This window comes from Anolis carolinensis, chromosome 2, assembly GCF_035594765.1.
Source record: "Anolis carolinensis isolate JA03-04 chromosome 2, rAnoCar3.1.pri, whole genome shotgun sequence".
NCBI lineage: Eukaryota > Metazoa > Chordata > Lepidosauria > Squamata > Dactyloidae > Anolis > Anolis carolinensis.
The window spans coordinates 74,371,668-74,398,468 of NC_085842.1; the positions used below are offsets into that span (position 1 = coordinate 74,371,668).

The 26,801-nt window shown below is 37.7% G+C and overlaps 1 protein-coding gene across 1 annotated transcript in view; it reads right to left on the minus strand.

Annotated features, from left to right (window-relative positions):
• syn2 (synapsin II) overlaps window positions 1-26,801 on the minus strand; it is a 202,692-nt gene that overhangs the window by 15,511 nt on the left and 160,380 nt on the right. The window contains exons 7-10 of the mRNA XM_003217671.4: window positions 25,938-26,080; window positions 17,240-17,314; window positions 11,581-11,683; window positions 7,646-7,795 (exon numbers count right to left, since the gene is read on the minus strand). Coding sequence (XP_003217719.2) covers window positions 7,646-7,795; window positions 11,581-11,683; window positions 17,240-17,314; window positions 25,938-26,080 — 471 coding nt within the window. The remainder of the gene's footprint in view (window positions 1-7,645; window positions 7,796-11,580; window positions 11,684-17,239; window positions 17,315-25,937; window positions 26,081-26,801) is intronic.

Here is a 26,801-nt window from a genome sequence, read left to right on the forward strand (position 1 = left end):
GTGTGGTAGGATATTTTGAATAAATAAGTAGCTGTGATGGTTAAGTTAGAACACTTTATTGTAACTACATGCTTCAGTGCCCTAAGTCATATGTGTCAAACGCAAGGCCAGTGGGCTGAATTGGGTCTGCAGTTCCTGGACTCCAACTTTTGTAGTCCCCATCATTAGCCATCATGACTAGAGGCTGATGGGAGTTGTGAGACAATAACATCTGGAAGACTGCAGTTTGTTCTTTAGTCAGGAGAGTGGGGTTTGAATAGATACAAGGTTTGTGGATATGATGTCTGACTTTAAAATGTCTTTTAACCTTTCCTCAAGCTCAGAGCCATAAATGCTGTCGGGTTGCAATTCCCATGATCGTCAGTCTCCATGGCGGATAATCAAAGTGATGGGGATTGTTGTTCAAGAACATCTGGGGACCCAAATTCAATAAAAACTAAACAGCACCAATCATCATGTTAAAAAAGGTAAGGTTGTCCCTCTGTACCCATGGATGCTCCGTCCAGGGATTCAATGGCCCCTTCAAAGCAACCATAAGGCAAAGTATCCCTCGATGAAATTGAGTTTATCAAACATGAGTCATGTTTGATAAACCTTTAATTATTTTGTAACACACATTGGTTTATGCCAATGTTTCTCAGGCTAACTGAGACAAGTACCATATGTGCCCATCAGCTGCACATTTTTCTTTTTTCTAAATATTCATCGCAAATCAGCAACCAATGGCTTGCAGACTGACTACCACTTTGAGTCAGGGTGAATACAGAGAGGGAGAAAGAGATTGGGGCAGCCCATATTCCTTTTTGGGATATTGGCTTCATACTTTTCAACCATAACAGGCTGTGCACAGTATTGGGAATGATCAACATTTTTTGTCTTGCACACATACAGCAATGCTGGAGCAGGAAGTGGGAAATAAAGAGTTTTGTTCTTGCCCTCGAAAGGATCCCACATAAGATAAAGACCAGTGAAGAGGAGAAGGAGGAGCTAGTTGCTCCTTCTCTTGCCTCAGAACAGAAAATTAAATGAAGCAAAGAATGAGCAGTGGTTGCTCGGAAGTTGAGACCAAAGCAGGCATTTCTATCTACTCTGCTAGATGAGGCAAAGGGCCCTTCCACACAGCCATATAACCCCAAATATCAAGGCAGAAAATTCCACAGTATCTGCTTTGAACTGTGATATCTGAGTCCACACTGCCATATATTCCAGTTCAAAGCAGATAATGTGGGATTTTATTCAGTCGTGTGGAAGGGGCCTAGGATTTCCTGTTAGCTGGAATGGCATATTTCACTTAGTCACAGGATCATAATGGCAGAACAGTGTCAGAAGCTAAAGGCAATTTCTCAAGTAGAACATAACGTGGTTCTAGTTGCAGAAGCATATCAAAAGTCCAAAACCCAAAAGGACAACTTCTAAGTTAGCATCATTTCTCCAGCTATACTCTGATTCAAATATTTCAGGAAGTGGAAAGCCCCAATTGGACCATCCAGTGGGGCTTGTTATCCCTAAAATGCAATGTGTGGAAGCAGGGGCAGGATACCTCTCAATGTGAGATCCTGGGGAACCTGATGAGAAGGTGTGATTGCTCGCATATCCTGTGAGTCCTTCATAAGCATCCATGAAACAGATTCATGCATCTAAGTGCCCACTGTGAGAACAGAGTGCTGGGCCAGACAAGTCTCTGATTTGATCCAGCAGAGCTTTTCTGACATTCTTGAAATGTTCCACTTCAAATGGTTGACCTTCCTTTAGTAGATAAGATATTTCTGCAGGTCTTCAGTGCTGTCTCAGCCTTAAATTTTTTGATTCTTAATTTCAGCATGTATTTGCCTCGAAGATTTGATTTATCGATATGGGCATATTTCTTATTTGCATATTTTGCTGTTCTATATTTCTCAGTCATTTTCCTTCTCAGCAGGGTTTTTTTTAAAACAGAAAAGTCACAATGGGATGTCTTTGCACCTAGGAAGCTTCTGGTAATTATACTAGAACCACTCTTACCTTAAAAATTCAACATGCATATTGCAGAAGACACAACAGAATGAACATATTTGTTGATGAGAGTGACGTGCATTTTTCTACAGTTGTTTTTTAAAATAGACAGTATATAAGTAAATTAAAGACATAAAGTAGGATAGTGCTACTCATAATGGTGGTCCATGGATCGGTGCCAGTCTGTGAATTAATGGCTGCCAGTCTGGGGTGTGTTTCCAGGAAACAAACAAACAATTGGAATCAGTCAACACAAATGTTGTGCTGGCCCAAGCACAGTTAGTCCTAGCAGCCCCCCACTTCTGACAGCTTGAGAAACAATGTTCTAGTTATCTTGGAGAAGTGCTTTCTCATTATTCATCAAGACCAGTAATAAAACTGAGTATGAAGTAAGCTATTTATCTTTTTGCCATATGGCAACAGCTCCATCTGCCGGTTCATTGAGGCAACAGGCATACTTATAAATAACTATGTCTTCATGTCCTCCTGCCTTGGATGTCCATACGTTTTAACTGTATGTATTTGTGTCCTTGTGAATATGCTTTGGGGCTATCCTTATTCACTATCCACAAACAGCTAATCTTAAGCTAAAAACTTGGCACTCGCTGGCCAATAGGAGACCATCTATGAATGGACACTGTCTTTCCATATTGTTGGTCAACAACACCTCACAATGGCACTGATGACCTAAGAAATGCTACCTCAATGCCCCAATCTGGTGTGGGGAGGTATGGAGAGGGAAGGGACAGGAAAAAAAAAACCAAACAGATGAGATAAAACTGCATACTCATTTACTCCTGCCTTACATTCTTTAAGTGAGGGTATGATGTTTTTAAAAAGGTTTTTTGATATTTCAGCCTTATGCTTTGTTTTATGTTGCATGTTTTTAACATGATTTTCCTTGTCATTACAGACTGGGGGTGGTGGGGATAGACATTGCCCTTGCCTTTGTAGGACAGCATCTTTTTGAAGTCTGTCCCGGTTCAGAAGCGGCACATTTTAATGACAAATCCCTACATTGTGATAGAGGGGCCCATAGAGACTGCCAATCAGACAGTTCTAAGAGCAAAACAGTTTGGTAGGCTATTGTAATATACTTGATTTTGGTTGCAGTTTTGTTTGTTCTTGTGAGAAACCTTTGTACTAGTGAATAAATCCTAAACAGAATCTACAAATTTCTTTGCAAAACTATACCATGGAAATATTCTGATGTGACTGTTTAAGGTCAGAGTACTAATACAGATGTAAGATGTTCAGTTAGTTAGGTCAAATCGTTAATTTATTTCTTAGGGTTGTTGTATGTCTTTCAGGCTGTGTGGCCATGTTCCAGAAGTATTCTCTCCTGACGTTTCGCCCACATCTATGGCAGGCATCCTCAGAGGTCAAAATGTCAGGAGAGAATACTTCTGGAACATGGCCACATAGCCCGAAAGACATACAACAACCCTGTGATCCCGGCCATGAAAGCCTTCGACAACACAATTTATTTCATAATTTATTTGTATTAAATGAATTGATTTCAGATGTATATAGTCAGAAACTCTGGGATAATGGCACCCAGTCATGCCATCAAGTGGAGGGGGGGGGGGGGGCAGACAAGAAAAAAATGACAAAAAAATCCTCCACTGTAGCTCACGATTTAAAATTTATTCTGTAATTCTCAATACATTAGTTCAAGGTGCTATCCCACCTTAGTTAAAAATATAATGTATTCACAGTATAGGAGTGGAATTTCCACAAGATGGGGCTATACTCCTAATGGGAAAATGCATATTTTAGGATAGGTGTTGTTTAAAAGCTGCAAGAACATTTTAAAACTTGAAGGACTCTTCTAACAGAACAGGATGACAGATTTACTTCTATGAACCATATGTGTGACATACTGACTTCTGGGGTAGACACATATGTTCATTTGGGATTGGAGGGAGGATATAAGTTTTAAAGTCATTTTAATGTATTTACTGTATTTTAATTCTTTTTTTAATTTTTGTACTGCACTTTTTATACTTGTCTAATGTTGATTGTATAAAAAGTGAAATACAAAAATTAAAAATAAATAAATAGTAACTGTGGTAAAAACTCTTGTCTAGTGTAGATTGTGGTGAGCTGCAGTGGCAAAATGGGTTAAATCCTTGTGCTGGCTGAACTGCTGACTTGAAGATTAGCAGTTCAAATCTGCAAGACAGGGTGAGCTCCTGTCTGTCAACCCTAGCTCATGCGGGGACATGAGAGAAGCTCCCTTCAGGATGGTAACACATCCGCGCATCCCCTGGGCAACATCTTTGAAGATGGCCGATTCTCTCACACCAGAAGTGACTTGCTTCAATTCGCTTCTGACATGATTTTAAAAAGTGTAGATTGTTAGCTGCCTTGAGTCTCCAAGGGGAAAAAGGCAGGGTATAAATGAAGATGATGATGATGATTTATTTATTTACAGCATTTTTACCCCGCCTTTCTCGCCTGAGGGGACATATTATTATGGCTCTTCATAGTTTCCACTGTATTTTTGTACACATTTTTCTGTAAGAAATATTTTTTGCACAAAAGCATGTTTTTGTGCAAAATATAAATAAAGTATCCCTTTGTACAAAATATAGGGGACCAGAAGTGTCTACATTTTAGATTTCAGAATATTTACATATATCTAATGAGATATCTTTCAGATAGGACCCAAGTTTAAACACTGAATTAATTAATATATACTTTACACACATAACCTGAAGGTAATTCTATGCACAATATTTGGAATAATTTGTGCATGAAACAAAGTCTTGAATAATCAGAATAATCTGATTATCTGATTACATAGAGTAATCAGAAAGCAATGGTGTCACTATCTTATCCCATCATATGGACAAATCTGGATTTTTGGAGCGGATTTCAGAATAAGGGATGCTCAACTATGTATTTTTTCAAACGAAGTTGCAAAATGTGAAAAATTATTGAAAAAATTAAAACACTCTTGTAAACTTTCCCATTTCAGAGAAACATTTTGAAATATTCATTTTCAGATGTCAATAAGCAAAGTTTTGAAATAAGCAAAGATTTACATCCCTAATTTATATATTAGTATCCATTTACAATTTACAAAGGATGGCCCATTTTTGGCCTAGATTATGAATATAGAAAAGTACATTCTATATTTTGATTCAAGAGGCTGTTCTTTCAAAGAACCTTTCCAATGGAGATTAGTCATAGTAAAATTCTCATCATCTGTAGTTATGAGGCTGAAATAGTGTTTGTGTCCTCTTTCAAGTGGTACAGTACAATACCGAAACATCAACACTTGCTTCTGTCTGACTGCATTCTTTTTAAATACAATGCTATATTTAAATATTCTCCAAGAACAGGCCAATTTGAGGTGCACCACAAACTCCCCCCCCCCAAAAAAAAATTGTTTACGTGTGGTGTGTTCTTATTTCAAAATATAAATAGAGGTTTTGTTTCTCTTAGAAACTTGTTTCACATCGTTTGACTCTTGTTTAAGCTATTTTTCACAGCTACCATGAATATCTTCTATTCCTAAATTTGTTTGGATTTTGGTTTAAGAAAAGGGGAGTATATCGCAATGTCCACAGGACAGTCTGAGTAATCGTTTATAGTACAATGGCTCTGCAGCAGAACCGTATACTCTAAAGAGGTTAGTTCTATCTCAAATTCCTCCACGTTCTACTGATCATGAGAGAAGATCGTTTGTGGTGGTGGCAGCTATTGAAAAGAAACAACTTTAAGGGTTTTTAAAAATCTGAAATGTGGCAAGATGATGTCTGAGGTCCCATCCACACTGACCATATAATCCAGTTTCTGAATGCAGATTATCTTCTTCAAACTGGATTCTATGAGTCCACACTGCCATATAATCCAATTTAAATCAGATAATTTGCATTCAGAAACTGGATTATATGGCAGTGTAACTGGGGCCTGACCCTCTTCTGGCTCACTCTGGACTTTTAAAAGTTTTTCCAGGAAGTGATAATGATACAATCTTGCCATGAGCCTCTGATCTATCAAAGTACTGAATGATGGAAAACAAAAACAAAGAAAACAGTGGAATAAATGACACTCTGAAATGGCCATTTGAGTTTCCATTAAAGCATGCCACAAACCTGCTAAAAAGAAATGGCACTGTTATTTGAATAGATGGAAAACAGAAACTGGCATGAAATGTACTTGCTCATGGATGGGTGGGATTCAATTCTGACTCAACAAACTGAGTTGAGTTAGGAATAATATGAGGCTGAGCACTGGAACCAGCTTTGGCATGGTGACCATGTTGAAACCAATGAAATAGTTCCTTACTATCATATAGTGGGGAGCCTCGGTGGCGAAGTGTGTTAAAGCATTGAGCTGCTGAACTTGCAGACCGAAAGGTTGCAGGTTCAAATCCCGGGAGGGGAGAGAGCGTCTGCTATTAGCTCCAGCTTCTGCCAACCTAACAGTTTGAAAACATGCAAAATGTGAGTAGATCAATAGGTACCTTCTATGGGAAGGTAACGGCACTCCATGCAGTCATGCTGGCCACATGACCTTGGAGGTATCTATGGACAACGGCGGCTCTTCGGCTTAGAAATGGAGATGAGCACCAACCCGCAGAGTCAGACATGACTGGACTTAACGTCAGGGGAAACCTTTACCTTTACCGTATCATATAGTGAGCATTCATCTCCAGGAATGACTTTTTCTATGGGGGAGCAATCCATGGAGCAAAACACAAATATATTTAAGGTTTTCACAACAGTCCGTATGTGATATACCCATCAGACAGATAAACCCCATGAGAATAAATTAAAACCAATCTATTGAGGTTTCTGTTAAGGAAATTAATTTCAGCTATTAACATGTTGAACTCACTTTCACAAAGGATACCCTTCCAGTGAAGCATGTTGAGCATGGATATTAGTCATGGGCAGCCTGCTTTTCCCACATATCTCTTCTCATTTCAGGGTATATGACCACCACTATGGACCCCACATGCTCATTAAGATCCATTGATCAAACTCTTATCCTTTTGCTTTGATTATGTGAGGTGAAACTACCCATATGAATGGCTAGGAATTCATTATTGCAATAGTCCAGAGGGCTTGGAATGACCTCCACTATGGCTTTCCAGTGGGGTAACAAACCTCAATTATTCTGTGGAGCTTTTGGAGGCTGATTTCATAAGAGATCACTTATTATTTATCAACATGTTATTGCTGTTCTATGTTGAATTATAATTATGTAGTTTGTACTACACTTTACATAAAGTGCCTTGAGCCTTAGAAAACATTTGAATAAATACAAAAAAAAGCATTTTGGCATAAAAACATAACATCAACCCTAGCAATATGTTAAGGGAGCGCACAGGAACAAAGGAGCTCAAAGCACAGTTGAAGAAAGTTGTTGATTAAGTTTAAAGAGTCTATTAAGTGACCCCAATCTCATTTTTAATGTAATTATTCTGCCAAAAAGCAACACCTTCACTTTTCTGCAATCTATTTGGATATTTTAAATTTGTGATATTAGACATTAAGTTCTAAGGAATCATACAAAAGACATTCTATTTGTGCTTCTAAGATTTTTCGAATAGCAACTTGTTTTGAAATTTCATAACATTTTATAACTGAAATCCTTTTTTCCTCTGCAAGCATGTACACACGTCATCAATTCCCACCTGTGGCTGTTGAGTTGCACTTGGTTTCTGAGGAGATGGTGAAGGTGTTTTAGATAAAATTTGGTTCATTCTTGTTACAACAAGCTCGGTTATCAGTTGCTTGTCTTCAACCTGATGCTCGCCAATCAAAGGCATTGCAGAATCCATAACCTAGAAGACATCAAAGTTGATTAGGCAGAAAAATAGTTTTGAATATGTTTATGGTGTGATAAATTCTTATTATCCAGTCTAAACTGTGACGTCCCCCTAGGGAGATAGGGTGGCCTATAAATAAAGTTTCATTATTATTATTATTATATAAAGAATAAGTTATACCTAAATTAATGTTAGTGAGAAACATTGATTACAATTAATTACAAATCAAAGTCTGTGATTCTATGACTACAAAAATGCATCCATTTTTCCTGCAATAAAAGAATCCCTTTGTTGGAGGAAAAAATGATGCATTTTTGTTCAACTGTTAAATGTCAAAATAGAGATCTTATAATGACTCAGCCTCTTTTTGCTATGACCTCAGATGCTGTTATTTTACCACTGATTTTTCTTCTTTGAAGTGTAGAATTGGCTGGATAGGCAATCTGTAACTGTCCTGTGGTCTTAACATAGATCTGACATAAAACCAAATCAGACACAGGCTCCTAAGACACAGGGACTCTTGGAAAGAGATGAGTATTTATTTATTTCCAATATTTATATCCCGCCCTTCTCACCCAAAGGAACTCAGGGCTCAGTAGCTCAGCTCTCATCTCTGGCAATTAGTTGCCTTACTAGTTTTCCAGTAATGCAATTCCCAATGTCTCATATGTAGGCATCTAACATGATAGGCAACACACACACACTTGTGATAGTTCTACGAATTTCTTTTCTGTCAAACATTAAAAGATAGACCTTAAGTTTTTTGCTTTAAAAAGAGTTTAGAGACAGATGTGATTTTACGCTTAGAGATTATGATGATGATGATGATGATTATAAACTATGTGTACCAACAATGACTACAACAGAGACAGATGTTGTGGTATAAATTTAAATATTTAATTCAGAGAGCCAGTGTTTACACTGGAATTTTAGCAGACCTACAATTTTTGGTAATGGAACTACTTGAGTTTCAATGCCTAGGGTTCCCATATCTCTTTTTGAGGATCTTAAGGACATATATTCTTTAACTGAAATGTATTTCCTTGCAAAACCAGAACACTTCTGATTATAACTGTTTTGAAGCTGTACAGATGGGAATGAGTCTTCCTTACACATTCTCATTCAAATTTTTGGAACTACTGCCCCACAGCTACTCTGAGTTATCTGTACTACCAGAAGCTTTGAAGCTAGTCAATAAAGCTAGGATTATGCAACTAGCCTTCTAGCAATTTAATGGTTTTTAAAATTATCATTTGAACAGTCATTCTCAAACTCATTCTGATATAATTTTCTGCCTCACAATTCTCATAAAATATTTCCCTGAAGAAACAACTGCAATATAAAAATGCTTGCAGCCCCCCCCCCTTTGTTCACTGTTACAGAAATATATTAGGATTCAGCCAAAGAAATAGCTCTTGAATCTATTAGTTTTTAATCTTTTAATGTTTGGACTTAACATATCTACTTCTATGAAATTATTTCTCACCACCTGAGAATTCAGATGACTACAGTATTCTTCTCTTGCTGCAAAGTGATTTTTAAAACCTCAAGGCATAATACAAGACACACAATAGAGCCTAATTTCCCAAATAGAGCCTAATTTCCCAAATGGAAGCATTCTAGCCCACTTTTCTACAAAAGCAGAGTGAGGAGTAGCATAATTGTACACTGAAATGAAAATGCAGACAATGTACCAAAGTGTGCAACCATAAAAGCCTTGAAGTACAAACCAAATTACAGGAGAATGATTAAAGCAGCAGGATAGAAGGTCAGAGGAGCAGAATGGTGAAAGGAAACAAAAGATGTACAGCAGGCTGTATTAGCTATAGCTGACATGCGTATTGGATATCCCACCACTGGGACAAACCAGAATCACGTGGTTCTTGCTAATTTGAGTTTTTAAAAAATCACCGTTCTTACTGAAATGTAATAGCCTGAATGCACACAGACAGCTGTATCACAACCTTAAACCGTTCTGTATGAAATCGTTAGTTTGAAAGGCATGATTAATTTGAACATTCTGTTTTTCTACTAACTCAGTGGTTCTCAACCTGTGGGTCTTCATGTGTTTTGGCCTACAACTCCCAGAAATCCCAGCCAGTTTACCAGCTGTTGAAGGTGTTATTGGAGTTGAAGGCTGAGAACCACTGTACTAACTAGAACACATGTTATCCAAGAGATCGTGATGCAACCATTGGATCGTATTTAACTTTTAAAACATTCAGGTCAGGATGTATGTATGAGAACAGTTGCTGCTGTTAACTGACTAGAACTGTAGCACCCTTACCTCCAGACCACAATGGAGCCATGGATTATGACTCTTTTGGCATCATCCAGCCAGGTATTAGATTGGCAACCTCACTGATCATCAGCAATGGCTGATAGCTATTTATGGAGCTCAGCAAAATTGTACTCTGTGTTTCTTAGGTTAATAAGAGGACTGAAAGGGGTATAATTCATGAACCAAAGTATAAGTGCAAAGAAGTGAGAAATTTCTCTTGTGGCTAAATGGCAGGAAAAGAAAAAAAACAATCCCTTCCTCAGAACATGAGCACTAGTACATTGATTATTTATTATTAGATTTATACCCCAGTTTCTCCCAGGAGAACACGTATGAAAAAAATAAGCTTCCTAATTTAGAACTCACAAAAGAGAGCTCAGGGGAGAGTGTGTTGACAGGGATAGAAGCTGTGGGTCTCCCCAAATATTATAGCATTACTTTTCCCGGGGTTATTACATTGCACCATGCTGGGTTCAATATATGGCAACTCTATGAATGAGAGACCTCTGAGAATCTGTTAATAGCAGCTGCTTAAGTTTTGCAACTCATGGCTGTAATTTCCTTGATTAAGTCTATACACCTGTAACACAGGGCCCTTTTCCCACACAGCCATATAACCCAGAATATCCAGGCATATATTCTAGTTTAAAGGAGATAATGTGGGATTTTATTCAGCTGTGTGCAGGGGGCCACAGTCCTCCTGAGGATTATTTCATCCCATATATTTGCTGAAGCCATTCCAGTCATCAGTTGGAGACAAGAAGTAGGCCATCTCTGTCATGGCACTTTTATTGTGGATTGCTCTATTTTGTAGGATTTCTATGGTATGTGAAATGCCAGATGATGTAAAAATCCTTTCTGATTTAGAGTGCTTTCTCCAGTTGTCTGGGATGTATAAGATAATTTTTCAAAATGCTGATCTGCTTGCACTTGGATATTGAATACTCTTTTTATTCGTTAGGATCCAGAGAGAGTCAAATAGGATAAAGAAAAAGGACTTTCTTGCTCCATCCTCCCCACAGCAGACCTTACAGCCTCTTTAACAGCCTTGTGAACAGAAGATGAGGGAATCTGCTGAAATCTCAAGCTCCCAATTTATCGGAGACCCCTTCTACACTGTCCTAAAATCCAGACTATAAAGGCAGATAATCCACATTACCTGCTTTGAACTTGATTATCTGAGTCTACACTGCCAGATAATCCAGTTGAAAGCAGATGATCAGGGTTTTATATAGCTGTGTAGAAGGGAACATAGTCTGTTTGGGAAAGCAGAAGGTGAAGGAAGACACAGTGCAGGTATTTTGTTCCTTAAATTGAGAGTATATGAAAGAAACATAACACTTTCCAATACTTACGATTCCTCACATGCAGTCCCATTTAGCGGGATACTTATTCATGTAAATCTGTTCAAAATATTATGAATAACCTATCTGCAAAAAGCTAAGTGCAAACTGAAGGCATAAATATTTCTTTTTTCATCTTAACAAAGGTGTTTATGGAGAAAACATATTTATCATACCTCAAAAATATAATCCTTCCCATCCTTCCCATGAACTGCTTTGATAGCACAAATGTCCAAACCTCCAAACATTTCAGAGCAGCTGTCAACCCAGAGTTTGTATCTAGAATAAAAAGAAGTTCCAATGAATTTAAAAAAACCGTTTTGATCGTAACAGAGATCTATCGATATAGATTGAGTTGGTTCCCATATTGCTCCTCCCTGTCCCATACACACAAGAATAAGTGGCTTCTCATTTCTTGTAAAAATTCATTTCAAGGGGTTTGGTATTTTTTTTTCTTGGATGCATGTCAGATTCCACATCTGTAGAAGTATTGACTGAAGTGAACAAATTTATTCATTTAGAAATCATTCTTCCTGTAAACTGCCACAGTCACTTGAATCTAGGATAAGTACTCTTTTTCTTAATGGCAACTCTGGAGAAAAACCAAGGCAAACAAATAAAACTGGTTTTGAAAGACCTTTCCTATGCAAACCAAAGAAACATATTGAGGCCTGAATTTTAGTCTTCGTTAGAGTAGATCCATTGAACCCACTGGATCTACTTGTTGGCTCCCCATTCAACAACTGATTGAATGGGTTTACTCTAGTTAGAACTAAAGAACAGGGTGCCAGACTGTTTTTTTTGTTTTGTTTTTTTTGTAAAACTGAAAATTTTCGTATACATATAAAACATATGTAAAGAGATACAGTTGCTAAATTTTTATTTATCGTGTCAGAAGCAAATTGAGAATACAGTTATAATGTATAGAAAAACCACAAATGAAGTTAAAAACTTGGCATTATACTAAATTTCCTTTGACCAGAAGCTGGCCACATGGGCTGTCTCTGGTGTTGCTGTAAGAAGTCCTCCATTGTGCATGTGGCAGGGCTCAGGCTGCATTGTAGTAAGTGTTCTGTGGTTTGCTCTTCTCTATACTCGTGTGTTGTGGACTCCACTTTGTAGCCCCATTTCTTAAGATTGACTTTGCATCTCGTAGTGCCAGAGCACAGTCTGTTCGGTGCCTTCTAAGTTGCTAAATAAGGCATGCTTACACAGCATTTTTGGGGTCAAGAAGTCAGACATCGGCCCCATCTACACTGCCATATAATGCAGCTTCAGAATCCAGATGAACTGCATTGAACTGCATTGAACTGTATTATACGAGTCTACACTACCGTATAATTCAGTTCAATGCAGTTAAACTGGATTCTGAAACTGCACTATATGGCAGTGTAGATACAGCCTATATCAGATACAATCTAATTCAGATCCAAATTATGGATGACAAAAAAACTGCATACAACAAAGAAGATATTTCTAGATTTGACAAAATCTTTCTTCTCATACTTTAAGGCAGTCTTTCTTAACCTGGCTGGTAGCCTTCAGATATATTGTACTACAACTCCCATGATCCTCAGAAAGGTCTGGTGAGTGTATGAGAATCACAGTCCCAAAGGAGCTGGGAACTTATCCTTGTAATGTCAACAAATGCAGTTGGCTGTGTCATGGTTTATAGGCTTGAAGACGAAATTTTAAAAGGCTGTTTTTTTTTTAAAGATGGTTAAAACTCTTTGTCTTTGGCCTTAAAGAATAGAACGCTTATTGTTACAGGCTGTTGACATGAACAAACTATCCCGGTATTCTTTTAAAGGAATCTGATACCTTTATGTCTCAGGCATTATGACCTAAATAGGATGTTTGTCAGAGTGTAGTACAAAGTTTAAATTCTTTTTAAAATCCCAGTCAACTAATATTACTTTGAGAGCAGGTTCTCATATACCATTTCTGGACCTGGGGCACAAATGTTGGTTTTACACAGTTCTTGCTTCCATATATTTAAAAAGCAAATGTGCACCAAAACACTTTACAACAAACACAGGACATATAATCCTTCCCTTAGATTTTATTCACAACTAAGTACAAAATGGGTTGTTGTATGTTTTCCGGGCTGTATGGCCATGTTCTAGAAGTATTCTCTCCTGACGTTTCACCCACAGGAGAGAATACTTCTAGAACATGGCCATACAGCCCGGAAAACATACAACAACCCTGTGATCCTGGCCATGAAAGCCTTCGACAACACATTAAGTACAAAATGTTCAACTGGAAATGATGTGTGTAGTTAGACATTATTCATCTGTTTGTCCTATAGCTGCTAGCTCCATGAGATGATTTATCAATCAATCAAGTAAAATCCACATAAAAAGAGAAGTAGGAGATTAAAAAGTGAATTAAAAGCAAACCTTAACACAGGCATAAGAACAAACACTAAGTTTATGTTCATTCCAAGTCATTTCTGACTTATGGTATTGTTAAGGCAACCCTATCACAGTATTTCTGTTTGGATGGATTGCTTTTGCTTCCCTCCGAGGCTGAGAGTGTAATAATTTGCCTAACGTTGGCCAGTGAATTTCCATGATCTCCAGAGTCATAGTCACATGCTCAAACCACTACACCACACTGATGCTCAAAATAATAAGTATCAGAATTATTTAAAAACATAACAAAAGAGTGGAAATGAGAGTTCAAACAATTTGAGAGAGCAAAGAGCATTTTTGCATAGCAGTGAAAGTATAACAGGATGGGTGCCAGGGAAAGCTCTCTTGCGGATGGAATTTCACACCTCAGGGGATATGATTGAAAAGCCATGATCTTGAGTATATAAGGCTACTTAGAGCAGGGCATCAGATGAAGATGTAAGAGTTTCGATATGAATATAATTGAAAAGATTTGTCTATTAAAATCAACATTATTATGAGCTGCGTACAGAAGCAAACTATACTACAAATAAAGATGATAAAATACTGTTGACAAATACTAACTTCTAGCCAACACCTTAAGTTATTATCAAACCTTGTGCAAAAAAAAAAATCCTAGGGTCCAAAGGAAAACTCAAACAAAATACATTTCAGTAATATAGACAAGAGATTACCGAGAATGGATTACTGAAGCTAGACTGTCTTTATTCAAACAGAACTGTAGCTAGAGTCCTAGTGTACATTCCAAAAGGCATTTGGTGCTCATAATTTTGCTGATCAGGCAGACTTTAAACTAAGTTGTGTGGGGGAGGTGACAATATTCTTGGGAATGGTAGTTTATCAAGGCCTGGAGGGAACAGCCCAAAGCCTACTAAAGGGCTCAGCGCTTTCCTCCTCTTCCTGCATGGCAGAAGAGGGTCGGACTTGATGTCTCCTACTGTGTCTGCTATTGTTATTATTATTACAAAGGCTGGGTTGCCATCTGTTGGGGGTGCTTTGATTTGGAGAGAGTTGGACAAACAGAACAAGTACCAAACAAGAAGAGGACAATAATCTCAAATAAATGGATAGGGGAAATGTCTCATGCGCTCAGATGTCTCTACATCAGGGGTTCTTAAACTTTTTCAGCAGCAGAGCCCTTTTTGAAGCAAAGTTTTTGTGGAGCTCCAAGAAATGTTATATATATATATCAGGCATGGGCTGGGCCAGTGGCAGATGAATGGAGAGTGTGTGAACTAATTCACACAATGCAAAAAAAAAAAAGGAAAGAAAGAACGAACAATACAATATTTAAAATTAAGAACTATTTTTAACCAACATAAACTTAACAGTATTTCACTGGAAGAACCCCGGAGGCCATCTAGTCCAACCCACTTCTGCCATGCAGGAAAAGAACAATCAAAGCCTCCACGGCAGATGGTCATCCAGCCTTTGTAATAATAATAATAATAATAATAATAATAATAATAATAATAATAATAATAATAATAATAATACAAACACCAGAGGCCATCCAGTCCAACCCCTTTCTGCCATGCAGGAAAAACACAACCAGAGCATTTCCAAGAGATGGCCACCCAACATTTGTAATAATAATAATAATAATAATAATAATAATAATAATAATAATAATAATAGCAGAAACACTGCAGCCAGTTCAACCCTGGGGGGCAGCCAGTTCCTGTCATGCAGGAAGAGGAGGAAAGTGCAGAGCCCTTCAGTAGGCTTCGCGGAGCCCCAAGGCTTCCATGAAGCACACTTTGACAACTGCTGCTCTACACTACTGCTTTTACACTTTTAGGACAACAAAACAGTTACAATGCAATAGGCATAACCTAGTGGAACGAGCTATACAATTGGAATGTAGTAATGGAGGGGTAACTTAATTAAAAGAAAAAAAGGAAAACAGGAGAGGGGGTGCAGTCGCATTACATGTCAAAGATGTTTACACTCATGAATAGATGCAGGACTTCAGTCCTGGAAACCAGGTTGATAGCATCTGGATAAGAATTAAGAGAATGAGTACTGGAAAAAAATGTGATTGTGGGTGTCTACTACAGACCTCCAAGCCAGACTGAAGAACTGGATGAAGCCTTCTTTGAACAGATGACTAAACATGCAGAAAGAGGATATACTAATAAACATGCAGAAAGAGGATATACTAATAATACAGCAAGAATGATCCTAATCTTGTGATGACTTTTAGCACATATTTGAGCATTCTCATATTCCATCCATACAAATGTATGCTGGATATGGTGGGAAGCAGATGGATACATCTGCAAAATCTTTATGAGCTGGTCATTGACTGTAATAAAAGTTTACTTACTTACTGCAAATTTTGTGTTAAGTCTCTGTATGAATCTCCATCTGGAATTCAGGCATATCAGATATGTGTAGGGAAGTGGGAAACAGGCTCGCAAAATGGGGCTTTCCTATATGCATGTTAAGAAGTCACATCACACAATGACATTAACTGAATTACTAGTTGTTGCTGTTGTATGTCTTCAAGGTGACTGACATATGGTGACTTCATCTTTGGGGTTTCTTGGCAAGATTGATTCAGAGTAGGTCTGGCATTGCTTTCCTCTAAGGCTGTGAGCTTGCTCAAATCACCTAGTGGGTTTCCACAGTGGAGCAGGAATTCAAATTCTGCCCCTCTAAAGAACAATGCTGGCTCTGAAATATAATACTAATACTTAAAAATGAAGCAATATATGTACTGACATTTTTTTTTAAAAAAAATAGGCTTTGAAAATTAATTAGTGTCTTTGGGGGTCATTGGGGCTTTCATATTTTGTAAATGCAAAGTAACCCAGAAGGAAATTAGTATGAATGTATATATTTGGGAAAACCTACAAGTAAGGCCTACCATGTTACTTAAAAATGCTAGAGTTAGACTCCAACCTTTACACATAAGTCCCAAAGATTTTAAAGCTCATCCATGTATATACAGCGGCATCCAAAGGGCTCGGAGGCAATGCAGCATTGTGTCCTGCTTCTCTTTCCACCAGATGTGTATTACATATGTGGAAAATGTCTGAACATGGCCAAGCTAAATGCAGAATGTCATGGAAAATGAATGAATTAAAACCATCCTCAATGAGAAATATGAAGTTTCTTAATATTTGATGTTAAAAATGTAAAAAATGCCAGTAGTGAAAGAGCTAAAATGCTTAAAATAAAGTCTTGAAGCATCTTAGAGAAAAACGTTGGTCTTTCCCATTAAATGTTGCTTTCAAGCCAAATTTTGGGCAGAAGCTACTGAAAGATATTTGTACAAGTCTGCTACATCTGATATTACTCACAATACCATAACCCTTTTCAATGTGATCCCATCTTTCGTTCCCCATTCCATTTCAAAAGTGTTTTATATTTTTTAATGAAATGACTGCTTGTTACATTAATGCTTGTCTACCTATCTGACATGGCAATTTGTTCCAACATGGCAGATCCAGTGTTTGTCTTCCAGTTTCCAGATACAGAAGTTCTCCTGTGAGAAAACATAATGCATAATGAGGAACACACTCATCACTTCATTTATTATTAGCAGTTCATTTGTTAGAAATGTCAATTTTTAAACAGCAGGCATGCAAAACAAGTTGGAAAATCATAAAATGTAATGATGATGATAATAATAACATTCATTTTATTTTTATTCCATTATGAATAAACACAAGCATTTAATTTGATATGTACAGAAAACAGTAAGTAGGAAGCTGATAAAAGTAAACTTATGCATTGAACCTTTCAAAATGAAAGGAAAGAAAAATACACAGTAACCCATCTACCACCCATCCAGAATTTGAGCTCATTGCAGCTGTATTAAAGGCAAGAATATTCCTGATCCACTTAGAAAAACAGTAGCCTGGACCTGACCCATAATTTGTGTTCTGTTACAATAATTATATGACATTTTAAAGAGCTATTCCATTTATCATCACACTGTGAGGTCTGAATCTACAGAATATAATGTAATTTAGATCAGTGAGCTTCTACATACCAATACATAAATCTATGTAGTTAGTATATTGTTTTTGGAGAAAGGCAAGATGATATAACACAATTTGACAGTTTCCATGTGTAAAATTTTGTTCCTACTGTGTTTGTGTCTTTTTCACCCCATGTCATTTCCTTGAAACAATGAAGTATTCATATTAATAGCCATATGGGTGAAGCTCTAAACATCTGCAGTAGTTGTGGTGCTGGGACTAATCCTATGCTTTATCTTAGTTATCTGACCACTGGCATAAAATAAGCAACTATAATGGAGTTCTTTATCCCCAACCACAGGAGACACAATAGAAAATTACAATACAGGAGATCTTGATTACAGCTTTAAAGCTAGAAAACCAGATGATATTTCCCGTGGGAGCTCTTCAAGTAATTACCCAGTGCTCATGTTTGCATATGCATACAAAAAAGAATGAAAACCATCTGTGGAACATCAAACTGTTGACTAAATATAGCTGAATACACGTGAAGCTTGATAGAAGTTTAATATTGACTTTCAGCATCCAATTTTCATTTTTAAATTGTGATTTAACTGTGAAACCGAAAGGAAATTTGCAATATTAATTTTTTCTTTTCTTGACCAAGCACAAGTTTAAAAAGTAAAAATACATGAAGAATGTGATACCTGTTTGTATTTCAATTTTAAACCAAATCAACAGATAATTTTGAAATACAAAAATGAAGCAAAGAAATTACACAATGGTTTCTCATGGAAACACTTTTATATCCATCCTAGTTTCTAAGAGACCATAGTTGGATCATGAAGACAGTACTGCTGCAGGACAGTAACTTTGTAGTGCATTTGCAATAAAATGTATTTAAAATAAAGTATTGTATTGTATCCTACATTTTGTGAGAACTAGCCCTAAATGCCAGCATGTGTTCTGGTATCATAATCCATTGCTGAGGAAAATCTCAATTATTGGTTATAACATTTAAAGTTCTAGGTTTGGAGCTAGTTATCGAAAGGACATTCTTCTTTCACATCAGTCAAGTAGGCAATTTACGCAAGCCCAATTTACGCAAGGACACAGCATATTATTTGAGAACACAAAAATGCTGGACCATTCCAACAACTATCATGTCAGACTACACAGAGAAGCCATTGAAATCCACAAGCACGTGGACAACTTCAACAGAAAGGAAGAAACCATGAAAATGAACAAAATCTGGCTACCAGTATTACAAAACTCCAAAATCAAAACAGTAGATGGGAATCAACACAATGAGGGCTTGACTGAACAAAGGATGCCCCCAGGCAAGAGACAAAATATTTCCCATGCTAATTAGGGTGATTAACTGAAACATTAATGCTAGCTTCCCAGTGACAAAGGACTCTTGCCACACCCTGAACTTTACACAGATATATATTCTTTCCTTTCCTTACTTAGTTTATCCATACCTCACAACCTCTGAGGATGCCTGCCATAGATGTGGGCGAAACATCAGGAGAGAATACTTCTGGAACATGGCCACACAGCCCAAAAGACATACAACAACCCTGTGATCCCAGCCATGAAAGCCTTCGACAACACAAGCCCTAATTTTCTGAAGTAAGATGGACAGTGTACTCCTTGGTGCTATCATCCTGTCCTTGGAACTCTAAGAGGTATCCCTGCTGAATTATATTAGGTGAATATCCCTTTATTTACCTATTATCCTTTTTTATTCAATTCCTTCCAATTTTTCTCTCTCCCAACCATTCTCTGATTCTGCAAGTCAAATAGAATTTCACACCTATATCCATGTAACCCATACTGTTGTCTATGATTGTTCCAAATATATGAAAGCATTAGTTATCAAGACAGAATGTAAGTCCAATTCAGTAAAGACTATAGCTGAATTTTTATTACTAGCTGAGTATCCCTTACTTGAAATGCTTCTGAGCAGAAGGGCTTTGGGTTCAAATTTTAGAAGATTTGCAAATCCACTAAGAGGTATCTTAGAGATGAGACAAATGTTTAAACACAAAATTTATCTATGTTTCATATGCACTTTATAGACATACCCTGAAGATTATTTCATATGCCACAGTTTTATCAATTTTGTGCATGGAACACTGAACCATCAGAAAGCAAAAGCGTTACTATCTTTTCCACCCATGCGGATAATTCTAGAGTTTGGAGCATTTCAAATTTCAGGATGAGAGAAACTCAGTCTGCATACTTACACATTTATATCCCAACTGGATGCATTCTTATTTTATCAATGTGCCTTTATAACCTGCTGCATTTATAACCTATTCTTTCTATAAGTACTATTTTAAATAATAATACAGTAGAGTCTCGCTTATCCAACATAAACAGGCACCAAAATATCACACTGTATTGAAAACACTGACTACAAAAACATTGACTACTAAAAGGCAGACTGTGTTGGACAATACAGAACGTTGGACAAGCGAAGGTTGGATAAGAGAGATTCTACTGTAATAATAATAATAATAATAATAATAATAATAATAATAATAATAATAATAATAATAATAAACTATAGACTACCATATCTCCCCGGAGGGACTCAGGGCGGTTTCCAACATATATGGCAAACATTGAATGCCAGCAAGGAGAGATAATCAAATTACAACAAAGCAGATCACATCAAACAATATATAAACTACCTAACTTTAAAACTTAATAACAAACAAAATAGTAAAGATAAAACTTAAAAACCCATATAAACAAACGCATAATATAAATTTATTACTAAGTAAAACAACTAGAAGTTAGTGACTAAACCCTAAAGAGAGTTGAGGTGATATTTTTGTCAGGAATGGGTTTTTTGTCACAAGATGAAGGGAAAATAATGTGGATGGCAAAAAAAGATTATTGAGAATGAGGAGTGGAAATGAAAAAAAGACAAGAATGGCTTTTGACAAAATGCATCAAAAATATATTCAAGCCAACTGGAACAGGACTAAAGAACATTAATATTCATGTAGTGTCAAATTAAATTAAACAATAAAATACAAATGGGAAAAATAATTACATATTGTTTGCAAGTAAGACAACGAAAGCAATAAAAGTATAGTGAGTGGAATGATTGCATCTACTAAAATTCATTGGAAATAGAGCATGTGATTTATTCTACAACTCGTTATCATTATAATAGGAAGAAAATGTTCATCATGAAATGAAATTAAATGACAAGGTCCAAATGTAATGATAGCAACGGTATATGTGTTCAATCATTTAATATCAATTTTTTACCCCTTAATACATGTTAGCAACTCTGTTCAAGGTCTCATGCAATTCAGTCTGTTTTCTGAACTTGGAAGGAAATAGTGCTGCAACATTCAGTTGGACTCAGAAGAATCTCAAGTGGGTGGGAGAGCCACAAGCTTTGCAGATGGTGTCAGAATGGTCCCAATTTGCCATGTAACTCTATGGGTACTTCAACAAGAAACAATAAGTGCATGAACAGGAACAGGAACACTGGCACCAACTGGAGGAAGACCTCGTAAGAATTCTAGCAGGATTCCATGAAATCTCATTGCCAAAACTATGAAGCTAGTATGGGCAGAATGCAACAACAAGCTTTTCCAGTGTTTGAATGTTACACTTAAAAAGTGATCAGTAAATAAACCTAAGCTATGAATAAAGTGCAGCTGTTGTATTCCAACCTGCATCTGAGCTGTCAGGTGAGCCTGGGGTTGGGTCTATTCAGCCTGTGATAGTACCTGCATCTGACCTGTCAGATGAATCTGGGTTGGGGCCTAGGATTCCCATACAGCCAGAGGTAAATGATTCTGTACAGCCATAATTAGATGAGGTTGCTGTCCCTGAGGATTCTGGGAGCAGACATACAATGGTTTCAAGCAGGCAGCTTGAACCGCATTCCTTAGGAGAGTCAAGGTCGAGTTATCCCTTGGCAGATGGGCATTCCAGTCTTGATAAGAGTAATGAGGTTGACAGAAAGAAAGCAATATGTCAACAGAGAAAAGAAAGGGAGGTTTTGAGAAGGACCAAGCAGTTACTAATGAGAAAGGGTTTTAAGCAAACTTCCTACTGAAAGAGGCTTTGATTTTAGCTTTAAGTGGAACTGCTCCTGAGAGTAAGCTCAGAGGTGATAACTTTGCTCATCGACAGATTTGATCCTGCTTCATGGCCTCTTGTTTCATGTTTCTTTTGGACTTTCATGCCAAGTTCCTGTAAGCCTTGTATCTTGAGTATTGTTCCAGTTCTTGTTCTTGGGTATTTTGGATTATCAAGTCATGTTCAATGAAAGCATTGCATTTTGAATCTCTTGTTCCAGTTCAGGATCCTGTTCTTTGCTCCAGTTTATGATTCTGTTCCTTGGACTAATTTTGATTACCTTGATTGAAGTTTATTTTTGTGTTTGGATTTCTATGGACCCTTGCTTCAAGGTTTTAGCTTTGTAGACTAAAACCTTGTTTTGTTGACTTTGAAACTTTGATTTGCTAATGCTTACAAATTATCTTCAATAAACAGCTTGCATTGCTTATAGCCTGGGGTCCAGTGTGGTTTTAAGGTGTCTCTGCAGCTTAGGGGTGCAACAGCAGCAATGAGAGTTTTAAGTGGACAAAATTGGGCTGTTTACCTACATGTTGATAATCCCAGTCAGTGCAGTTATTGCAGTCACCCTAAGTGATGGGACCATGCAGGATGATACATATAGGAAGTCCTGTCACCAAGTGGTAGTCCAGGAACTGGACAATATGCAACAAATATGGTGTCAGTCTCTAACAATGGAAAAATAATTTCCAGTTCCTAGCATCAGATAGTTTGAGAAGCACTGGACTAAAGGATTTTCACGTGCTTTGTTTCATTCTCTTGCCTCAGAGGACTTGGGCGTAACCTGCTGCCAGCTGGCATTTGCTGGAAAGGGGAGACTTAACTCCCTTATCTGCTAAGAAATTTCCAGTTGCTTGGCATTTTTTTCTTGCCTTGGAGCATCTCTACATGCCTGGTAGATATTAGCTGAAAGACATCAGGGAAAATCCAGGGAAAACTGCAGGAAATCCTACCTAAACAGTTCAGACTGTGGTGTAGCTGATTAGTAGCCAGCAGAAATAAATCACTACTGACTGAGAGGTCATTGGTTTGAAGCCTGGGTTGGGATTAAGCTCTTGATCATTAATAGCCCAGCTTGCTGCCCACCTAAGCAGCTTGAAAATAGTTGCGTCTGTGAGTAGAGAATCTAGGTACCGTTTAATGCAGGGAGGTTAATTTAACTTAATTTATGACACCATAAAACTGCCAGTGTGCGAAGAGCAATGAGAAAGTACTACCATCAAAAGGACTCAGTGTCACAGTGGATGATGAAGCGGCAGCTTCCCCTGTAGCCAGAATCGAGCATACTCTCATGAAGCCGGAAGCTGGAAAATGTTAAATTGCCTCTATTTTCTGTCTGTATGTTGTATGTCTAATAATGGTATGCCATGTATATGTGCATTGTAATCTGCCCTGAGTGAGAGTGAGAAGGGTGGCATATAATACTGCAAATAAATAAACCAATGAGACACTAGTTTCTGGCATGTTCAATGCATGTGAGTACAATATGGGAACCATATTGTGTTCCTGATACACTTAAATATGATTGGAGTGTGAGAATCTTCTGAAAACTACATGTTTCAAAATGATGTACCAGATTCAAAGCTGGACTACTGTAACACCCTCTACATTGGCCTTCCTCTGTCGGTGATCCGGAAGCTCAAGTTGGTACAAAATGCAGTGGCTCGGCTTCTTGCGGGAGTCCCGTTGAGATGCCACATAACACCAATCTTAATACAGCTGCACTGGTTACCAATTGAGCACCGGATCGCCTTCAAAGTGATGGTACTCACCTTTAAGGCCTTACATGGTCTGGGGCCGATGTACCTGAGGGACCGCCTCACCCCCTACCAACCCCAGAGATCCCTCCGTTCTGAGGACCAAGATCTATTGGAAGTTCCTAGTTTTAAGACCTTGCGTCTAACAGCAACTAGATCCAGAGCCTTTACAGCAGTGGAGCCATCACTTTGGAACACCCTGCCACCTGAAGTTCGTGCCTTGCAGGACTTATCAGCCTTCTGCAGGGCATGTAAGACACACCTGTTTCGGCAGGCTTTTGATTTCTGTTATTGCTGTTGTTTTAGTCTAAAATCTAAAATCTGAGCCCTAGGGGAGTGGCGGCATATAAGTTCGAATAATAAATAAATAAATAAATAAATAAAGCAGTATATTCCATAAGATCTTCATTACAGGAAAATAATTCTGTGCTCATTTTTATTTTCGTAATTTTTCTGTTCCTCTGTTATACCTCAGCCACCTTTGGGTTCTGAATCTGATTCAGAAATGAACTTTGACCAGGATGAAGCTTATTCTGACCTTTTGCCCAGTTCTCCGAGCTCCTTCCAATTACAGATCCCAGCAGTGGATAGCTCCGATGCTTCCTTAATTGGGAGAGAGACTGAAAACATTACTCCCGTGGTAGAACCAGATGTCCCGAGTTCCCCAGGGAATGTAACCTTTAACAGATGGGAGTTTTTGCATCGCCAGAGATCAGAAAAACAGGAGCTTCGAACGAGTCAACGTTTGGCATCTAGAGGGGATAATGGATAGGAGATTTCCTTGGGAACCTTTGGGGAGTTGGTTTCCCTTTGCTGTGATTAGATCTAAGTTCCATAAAAGTGTCTTACACTGTGAACAATTTGTGGTGTCAACGTAGCGACTTCTGAGAACACTTCACCGATTCCAGTTCCCTGATTTCACCAAGCCAAGTCTCCTGTTCCTGGCGGCCGAGCCGAGCCGCGACTCCCGATTTAATCCAGAGTAAATTCATGTCCTTGCCTTGTTCCTGAATCCAGATTGCTTTTAGCTTCGTCTTCTGCCTGCCTTGATATCAAAGACTTCCTAGTGACTTTGGACCTTGTTATTCACTCCTGCTTTCTTGTTGTTTCCCTGCTCAAGAACTTCCCAACAGTTTTGAGCATGTTTCGATTTCTGGACTTTGGACAATAATATTGGACATATCTCTACAACTCTTTGGACTAATTCATACCATATCATAAAGGACTATTGCTCACTCATCCTTTCCACTTATTCTTTCCTGAATTAATAATTGTTTTAATAAAGATATTATATGATTATTGGTCTCTGTTTGGTTTCCAGTGCTCACGCTGCCTTGGGGTGCAACATCCTCAGTGTGTGGAACTAGGTGGAACTAGGTACAGGCAGTCCCCAAGTTACAAACAAGAAGGTTCTGTATACTTGGGTTGTTGTATGTCTTTAGGGCTGTGTGGCCATGTTCCAGAAGTATTTTCTTCTGACGTTTCACCCACATCTATGGCAGGCATCCTCAGAGGCTGTGTAGCATGGATACTTGTTCTTAAGTTAAATGTGTATGTAAGTCAAAACAGGTACATTTTAAGTGTAACTCCATCCATCCATCCATCCATCCATCTCTATCTCTATCTATTTCTATCTATCTTATCTATCTATCTATCTATCTATCTATCTATCTATCATCTATCTATCTATCTATCTATCTATCTATCTATCTATCTATCTATCTATATCTGGGTAGAATAGGGAAGGGTTAACACCCCTGTGATATTTGTTTTGCTGTCTTTGCCCCTTTCCAGAAGATTTAACCTCACTTCCTGTCCCTGTGAGAATTGTACTTTGAAAAATTTGGCTTGTTGTGGAAATAAGGATTGTTGAGAAAGCTTCAATGGAGACACCTTTAGAGACACTTGCCAAATTTGGGGAGATTGGTTCTCTCATGTTCCCCCTTTAAACTTTTGCAACTGCTTTAAAACATGGAAAAGACCAGTAATTTAATGAAAATTTCCTATGGCATATCCAATTTTAAATTTTGTGCAAAACCTTAGCTTTATTTTTAAGTCAAGTGAGTTATTACGTTCATAAATACACTTGCTGTACTTTATATGACAGAAAAAGATGAATTACTCAACTGGTTGTATTAAATAGGATCAGATCCTTTTCATGCATCCCCATTATAGTTGATTAACCATGTTGCTGAAGACTGCAGATAATGTTTCCTCTCCTATGTTAGGATAATAGTAAACCTTTTTGAAGTGAAATCTGGTTATAGCATATGAAAAGGAAATATGAAAGGAATAGAATATATTTGCTCACATGTATGCTTTGTAATTGTTGCCTATCTTTTGGATCCTGATGTCGTATTTGGAGTCTATGTAGGGTTCCGTGGTAGCATAGGTCTGAGTGAGTGCTACCACACTTGCTATATCCTGAAAATCATAATGGTTGTCTACCTTGACCTGTTATCAACCCACAAACATGAGAGACAAAACAGAAAGAAATGTTAACAGTTAGTATTCTCTTACAAAGAAAGCAGTAACCACCCTTACCCATCCCAGTTTTTTTTTTTTTGAAGCACATATTATTTTCTTTTCTAAGTGCTCTTATACCCAGGGCAAAATTGTACAGCCATGCAGATGATGTCAAACTGCAATGTTCCGCAGCCGTAGCCAGCAAGGCTAATGGTGAGAAAAGTTGGGAGATGTAGTTCAGCACCATCTGTTGGGACAAATCCCACCCCTATTTTATGCTCAGGGAAATGAGTGAGTACGAAATACAGAAGACAAAAAATTCAAAATACAGCTACAATTCCCACTATCTGTTCTTAACCAAGCTCAGTTGCTCAGCGTGTCTGCTGTTAGAGGTCTGTGTCTTTTGCATATTTTAACAGGTTTTATATTGTAATCAAATGAATAAAGCTTGATTTCTCCATATTCCCTCTATTCTACTTTAACAGGTTTAATGGGCTACTGCCAAGGCCTTTTGTTGCTCATGTTCTCTGATCTCATAGTAAATAGTTCGATCTAATATGTATTTATATATCTAGTTGCAGATGTTGGCTCCTTTAGAGTGGAAAATACAGAATACATTGTTAACATTAGCATATAAAAGTATGGCATGGTTTATGTTGGGATTACAGTGCTAATAAAATGAGAAAGGAACCTAAATTATGAACTTAGA